This window comes from Takifugu flavidus, unplaced genomic scaffold (genome assembly GCF_003711565.1).
Source record: "Takifugu flavidus isolate HTHZ2018 unplaced genomic scaffold, ASM371156v2 ctg456, whole genome shotgun sequence".
Classification (NCBI taxonomy): Eukaryota; Metazoa; Chordata; class Actinopteri; order Tetraodontiformes; family Tetraodontidae; genus Takifugu; species Takifugu flavidus.
Window position 1 is genome coordinate 7,011 of NW_026622073.1, and position 6,865 is coordinate 13,875.

At 53.7% G+C, this 6,865-nt stretch overlaps 2 protein-coding genes across 3 annotated transcripts; one reads left to right on the forward strand and one right to left on the reverse strand.

Annotated features, from left to right (window-relative positions):
* Positions 1-372: 372 nt before the first annotated feature.
* LOC130520633 (syntaxin-3-like) lies at positions 373-3,373 on the forward strand. 2 transcript variants are annotated; one of them, XM_057024330.1, is made up of 8 exons: positions 373-1,098; positions 1,168-1,267; positions 1,589-1,663; positions 1,753-1,814; positions 1,882-1,990; positions 2,056-2,129; positions 2,205-2,336; positions 3,054-3,373. In XM_057024330.1, the coding sequence occupies exons 1-8, from the start codon at positions 1,078-1,080 to the stop codon at positions 3,249-3,251; spliced, it is 771 nt and encodes a 256-aa protein (XP_056880310.1). In that variant the 5' UTR covers positions 373-1,077; the 3' UTR covers positions 3,252-3,373. The 2 variants fall into 2 exon arrangements, with proteins under 2 accessions (XP_056880310.1, XP_056880311.1); XM_057024331.1 differs by lacking the exons at positions 373-1,098; positions 1,168-1,267 and adding an exon at positions 1,291-1,502.
* Positions 3,374-3,537: 164 nt separating this feature from the next.
* On the reverse strand, positions 3,538-6,295 carry pgam2 (phosphoglycerate mutase 2 (muscle)). The gene is made up of 3 exons (XM_057024332.1): positions 5,809-6,295; positions 5,547-5,727; positions 3,538-3,845 (listed from the first exon to the last, which is right to left on the reverse strand). Exons 1-3 carry the CDS (start codon positions 6,223-6,225, stop codon positions 3,676-3,678), a joined length of 768 nt encoding a protein of 255 aa, XP_056880312.1. The 5' UTR covers positions 6,226-6,295; the 3' UTR covers positions 3,538-3,675.
* Between the last annotated feature and the right edge of the window lie 570 nt (positions 6,296-6,865).

Genomic DNA, 6,865 nt, shown 5'->3' on the forward strand with positions numbered 1-6,865 from the left:
ACGTTTCCACAGCGTCTTCCAGCTTTTTAATCTGCAACTTTCTCTCATCCTTTATGGACCCAATGAGACACGCTTCAGCCTGTCCTGGGCGGGGCCGACGGTGGGCGGGGCCGAGCATGAGCGGGGCGAGCCTGGGCGTGGTCCACCCTGGGCGTGGCCGAGCGTGGGCGGGGGCGACTATGGGCGGGGCCGAGCATGAGCGGGGCGAGCCTGGGCGTGGTCCACCCTGGGCGTGGTCCACCCTGGGCGGGGCGGGCCTGGGCGTGGCCGAGCGTGGGCGGGGGCGACTATGGGCGGGGCCGAGCATGAGTGGGGCGAGCCTGGGCGTGGTCCACCCTGGGCAGGGGCGACCCTGGGCCAGGGGCTCCAGTGCTGAGCCAGCATGGTCCTGATGTCTGCATGGATGGCTGAAGGATGGATGGATCGAGGAAGAATAATTAGTCCAGTTTCAGCTGTTACAGCTCCATCTGTCGGTGGGAAGGAGGAACAACACCCTGCTGAACATTGTTATTATTAATACACACGTATGTATGTATGTGTATGTGTATGTGTGTGTGTATGTATGTATGTGTGTGTGTGTGTGTGTGTGTGTGTGTGTGTGTTTGCGCGAGCGCGTGTTTGTATGTTTCCGGGTGTATTTTGAGGCGTTTCCTGAACTTCCGGTGTCCTCTCAGCGATGGGGTGTGTGGGAGCGCCCTCTCTTGGGCACATTTTATTTTGTCTAACTATGCTTTGTTGAGACACAGTCGGCGACGCGCCTCCGTGCCCGCGCTCTGTGTGCACAGGAGAGTACAGGTGGGCGCAGCCATCGGACAGGTAAAAGCAGGTAAACGCAGGTAAACGCAGGTACAAGCGGCCGAAGGAGCCTGAGCCCTCCGCCTGTTCGCTTCCTCCGCACCGCTCTGGGCTGCGGGCTGCTCCGGATCCCTCTGCGGGACTCTGACCGCGTCTGAGCGGATCAAACCCGTCAGACGTCGCGCTGGATGCAGCAGCTGCGGAGCTGTTTCCGCTAATTGTTGAGCCGCCGGAGGACTAGTTCCTCTCTCTCGGGCTTCAGGCTGCAGCGGAGGGACACAGATGGAGGAGCTCTTCATGAAGGTGAAAACCACAAAAATATCTTAATTTCGCTTTGGAAAACATGACGTCATCCTCGCTACGTGTGCTCAGGTGGGCCAGGTGAGGACCCAACTCGACAAGCTCTCACGTCACGTGGAGGAGGCGCAGAAGAGACACGTGCTCATTTTATCCAATCCGGTGCAGGAACAGAGTGAGTCCAGAGCCAGCACCTCCAGAGCCGAGCTTTAGCATGCGTTAGCTCAATGGAGCGGGTCCAGTGGAGGTGTCCTCATCTTTGTGTGATCACCTGACGGTTTGTTTCATCTCGGCTGCAGCTTTGATGGTTCAAGAAATTGTGGTTAATAAATTATCCAAACACATCTGGAGATTAAAAAACCGTCTGATATTCAACAATAAGCAACGTATATTAGGAAAAGTTCTTCAACGTAAGGAAAAGCAGCGTCCACAGAAACAACATCAAAGATGCTGATTGGTCGATTTAATCCAGGATATTTTGCTGCTTTGATCTCAGCAACCAAAGACGAGCTGGACAAACTGGAGCAGGAGACCAGGAGGGACGTCCACGTGATCCGGCACCAGCTGGAAGGTGAGTTCAGTCCGTTATTGATCCATATTGATCAGAAACCCGCGTTTTGAGGTGCTGGATGAACTCATTGGCTCTTTTGGCGGCTTCAGTGATGCAAACTCAACTTCCTGCTGAAGACTCTTCTGTGGTGACCCGGATTCACAGGAACCAGGTGAGGTCCAACCTTCTCACCCTCGCCAGATGTTCTACAGGTCTTCACTCGTGCTCTCGTCCTGCAGCTCGGTCACATGACGCTCTGCTTCACTGACATCATGAAGCGCCATCACGCCACGCAGACGGCGTTCCGGGAGAAGTGTAAAGCGCAGATTCGGCGCCAGCTGCACATCGGTGAGTTGGACAGTGGCGACGTGGTCGACGGTCCGGAGCTGAACTCCCCTCTGCCGATGTTGCAGTGAACAAAGAGACCACAGATGAGGAGCTGGAGCAGATGTTGGACCGCGACCGTCTGGCTGTCTTCATGTCACACGTCAGTAGCGAGGACGCCGCGGTGGCGGCGGGCTGTGACGTCAGCGGCTGGTGACTAACTGAGGTCTCCTCACAGATGAGCTCGTCCTTCTCCACCGAGGCGCTGAACCAGATCCACGCTCGCCATCGGGACATCGTCAGGCTGGAGTCCAGCATCAAGGACCTGCAGCAGGTTTTCTGTGACGTCGCCGCCCTGCTGGACAGTCAGGTCAGCTGATAACGCCCGCTCCTCCTCTCTTATCTTATCAGTGGCTGATTGTCCAGCAGGGCGGCGCCGAGAGACGGAAAAATGATTAAAAATCATCGAAAGCTGTTGTTAAATGCTGAACTTGATTTCAGTGATGTGATGACAAAAAGTGATGAAAATAAAGAGGGTTAGGTTAGGGTTCAGGGTTAGGTTAGGGTTAGGTTAGGGTTAGGTTAGGTTAGGGTTCAGGGTTAGGGTAGGGTTAGAGTAGGGTTAGGTTAGGGTAGGGTTAGGTTAGGGTTAGGGGGGAGGGTAGGGTTAGAAGGGTTCGGTTAGGTTAGGGTTAGGTTTATTAGGGTTAGGGGGTAGGGTAGGGTTAGGTTAGGGTTCAGGTTATTTTAGGGTAGGTTAGGGTAGGTTAGGTTTCAGGTTTAGTTGTTAGGTTAGGTTATGTTTCAGGGTTAGGTTAGGTTTTTCTTTTTGTTGTTAGGGTTTAGGGTAGGTTAGGGTTCAGGGTTAGTCCTGTGTGGGTCTGTGGTTCCGAGTTCCTCAGATGTGTCCTCATTATTCTGTTTTAGAGGACGTTCCATCATCAGCAACATCTGGAATGTTTTGTTCATCCAGATGTTGGAGCACCCAGCTGCTAACTGCTAACTGAGACTGATGCTGCTGCTCCGTATTTGATGGCGCGCCGCTGAGCCGTGTCATGTGACCTGAGTGCTGCCTCTCTCCCGTCAGGGCGAGTTGATCAACAACATCGAGAAGAACGTGACGAGTGCTGCCGAGTACGTGGGCCAGGCGCGAGCAGAGGCGCACAAAGCCGTGACGTACAAGAAGAACCCGACCAGGATCACGTCTCTGCCCAACTTCCTGAAACCGTCAAAGAAGAAACCCAACCGGGCCAAGCAGAACCGCTCAGAACTGGACCAGAACTGACCTGCAGCTGTCGGCGCTCTCGCGTTCCTTCTTCTGAACTGACCCCCGTCGCTTCTTCTGTTTGATGATCATTTTACAAAAACCCCACCAAAATAATAAAACATTCCGAACGGAAATGAAAAGCTCGGGTCCGATTTCTGGTGTTGAGATGGTTCAACTGTCGTAACAAATGTTTTGAGCGGTAACTTTAAGTTGTCATTCTTAGATGTGTTTGTTCCTTTGAAGTCAAAGGTGAGAACCTGCAGGAGAACCTTCAGCTGGGAGCAGAAGAATCAGGCAGACAAGATCAAAACTTCCCACTTTATTGGTGTCAGGATGAAGAGCTGATGGGAAAAGCTGAGTCATCGTTACTGGGACAGCTGTGGCTGGATCCGTCTCCAACAGAACTCCGGTTGGAATGCGCTGAACGGGCCGGGAGCTGGCCTCACTTCTTGGCTTTGCCCTGGGCGGCCACGGCCTCCATGGCCTTCCTCACCGTTTCCTCGTCACCCAGGAAGGACATGGGTTTGACGGGCTGCAGGTTGGCGTCCAGCTCGTACACGATGGGGATTCCCGTAGGGAGGTTCAGCTCCATGATGGCGGCGTCGGACATTCCTGCACACAGGCGAGAATCAACAGATGTTCAGCTGGGGGTCACATTTCAGAGTCCACCTCAGATCCTGGGAGAGCTGAAGCTGGTTCCTGTCGCTCAGCCGAGCAGAACCAGCAGAGGCGCTAACTGGGTCCAGGCAGGAAGCCTGAATCTACTTCCTGTTGGCCTTCACGGTCTGGATGTGTCAGTGTTGCTCCTGCTTACAGATGTCTGACCTTCTTCCACAAAGGTCGTGACTGTAACAAGAACCATCGTTCTATTTATAACAGTTGCTGAGTGTCTGGCAGCTTCCCCAGTGATCCCAGTCAGACCAGCAGCTATGGTCACCCCTTCATCCCACCATCATCATCATCACCACCATCACCATCTTCATCATCACCATCTTCATCATCTTCACCATCACCATCTTCATCATCACCATCACCATCATCATCTTCATCATCATCACCATCACCATCTTCATCTTCACCATCACCATCTTCATCATCTTCACCATCTTCATCATCACCATCACCATCTTCATCATCACCATCTTCACCAGCATCTTCATCCTCACCATCTTCATCACCACCATCATCATCATCATCACCATCTTCATCACCATCATCACCACCACCATCTTCATCATCATCACCACCATCTTCATCACCATCATCATCACCATCTTCATCACCATCTTCATCATCACCATCTTCATCATCACCATCTTCATCACCATCTTCATCACCATCACCGATTCTGTTCGTGACTTTTATGGACAGAATTTCTAGGTGCAGTCGTGGTGTTGAGGGGTCCGGTTTGGTGACCTCAGGATCGGGTCTCTGCTCTTTGATGTGGTCCTGTTGGCGTCATCGGCCCGTGACCTCCAACAATCACTGGATCGGTTCCCCGGCTGGGATGAATCAGCACCTCCAAATCCGAGGCCACGGTTCTCAACTGGAAAAAGGTGGAGTGCCTTCTCCGGGTCAAGGGGGAGATCCTGCCCCAGGTGGAGGAGTTCAAGTACCTCGGGGTCTTGTTCAGGAGTGAGGGAAGAATGGAGCGGGAGGTCGACAGGCGGATCGGACTCTGCACCGGTCCGTTGGGGTGAAGAGATTTACCGGTGGATCTTCGTTCCTCCCCTCACCTGTGGCCATGACCTTTGGGTCTTGACCGAAAGAGCAAGATCACGGGTACAAGCGGCTGAAATGAGCTTCCTCCGTAGGGTGGCTGGGCCCCTCCCTGGTGAGGAGACCCCCGGGGAGACCCAGGACACGCTGGAGAGACGATGTCTCTGGTCTGGGAACGCCTGGGGATCCCCCCGGATGAGCTGGAAGAGGTAGCTGGGGAGAGGGAAGTCTGGGCCTCTCTGCTGAGGCTGCTGCCCCCGCGACCCGACCCCGGATAAGGGTAGAGGGAGGATGGATGGATGGTTAAACACAGCTAAACACAGTTAAACACGGCTAAACACGGCTAAACACGGCTAAACATCTGTACGTGTGCACTGTGAACAGCCAACAAGCGTGAGAGAGAGAGCAGCTACAGTGGGCAACCATGGCAACAGGCATTAGCATGCTAATGCTACTGACCACCATGGAATCATTGAATCTCTTTTCAGGTGGTGTCGCGTGTTGGCTGTGTTTAACCTCGGTGGACTCGCCGCCGCACAGCCTCAAACCAGGTCAGCTAACTGTGCAGAAGAAGAAGCTGTTTGTGGAACTCACCATCCAAGTGCTTGACGATGCCACGGAGACTGTTGCCGTGGGCAGCAATGATGACGTTCTTCCCGGCCTTGATTTCCGGGGCGATGACTTCGTTCCAGAACGGCAGGGCGCGGGCAATGGTGTCCTTCAGAGACTCGCAGGTGGGGAGCTCACCTGGCTTCAGGTTCTTGTAGCGCCGTGACTGGAGGTGGCGAGAACATCGTTAGCTTACTCACGGACAAATGCTGTCGGAGAATCAAGCGAATCCCACCAATGCTCTCACCTCACTGATGATCTTGTGGTAGGGGTGGTCCTTGTCCATCGGGGGGGGAGGGATGTCAAAGGAGCGGCGCCAGATCTTCACCTGCTCCTCGCCATGCTTCTCGGCCGTCTCGGCTTTGTTGAGGCCAGTCAAGCCACCATAGTGACGTTCATTTAGACGCCAGGTTCTGATGACGGGCAGCCACATTTGGTCAGTGCCCTCCATGATGGTCCACAGGGTCTTCACAGCTCGCTTCAGCACGGAGGTGTAGCACACGTCAAACTTTAACCCCGCCTCTTTAATGGCCTGAGCCCCACGCCTGGCCTCCTCCACACCCTTCTCACTGAGGTCAGCATCAAACCACCCGCAGAAGCGGTTCTCCTGGTTCCAGGAGCTCTCCCCATGGCGAACGATTACCAGACGATGAACTGCCGTCATCTTTGACTTTAGCTTGAGCGTGGAGACAGAATCAGGCGCCCTTCACTCACCGACCAACAGTGAGGCGGCGGCGGCGGCGCTTTTTATAGCAGCTGTGACAGATACCCGACTCCAGCCAATAGCAGTGGAGCTGCGGCCAGCTGGGACCTCTGAAGACCAAAGGTCAGTCATGAAGCCAAAATAGCAACATGACTTTTAAAGTGACACCTCTGCCAGCTAGACGGCACGTTAGCATGGTAGCATGTTTATGAAGTGTGTCGTGTGTTTAACGCCGACAGGGTTCCCGTGGAGGGAGGTCATGTGACCGTGCGGCCACAGGATTTTCCCTCAAACTTCCTCTTCACGAGTTTATGTCGACACAGGAAAGAGGCTCAGCGCCCGTTTCTGTTGTGACCTCCAGGTGTCGCTCTTGAACCGGGAGCGTTAGCCCTGGGATCTGATGGGTTCTGTTGAAACTCCATTTGTTTCCAGTGTTGGATCGCAACACCTCCCGTATGTAGCTGCTAATCCGCGTGTTCTTTGAATGAAGACTTAAAGAAGAAAAATGCCAATTTCAAAATGTATTTAACAATAGAACCATTTTGAGATACAAATATTCCAGAGCTCCGGCCAGTTCATAACCCTACAAGAACAGAGTCCA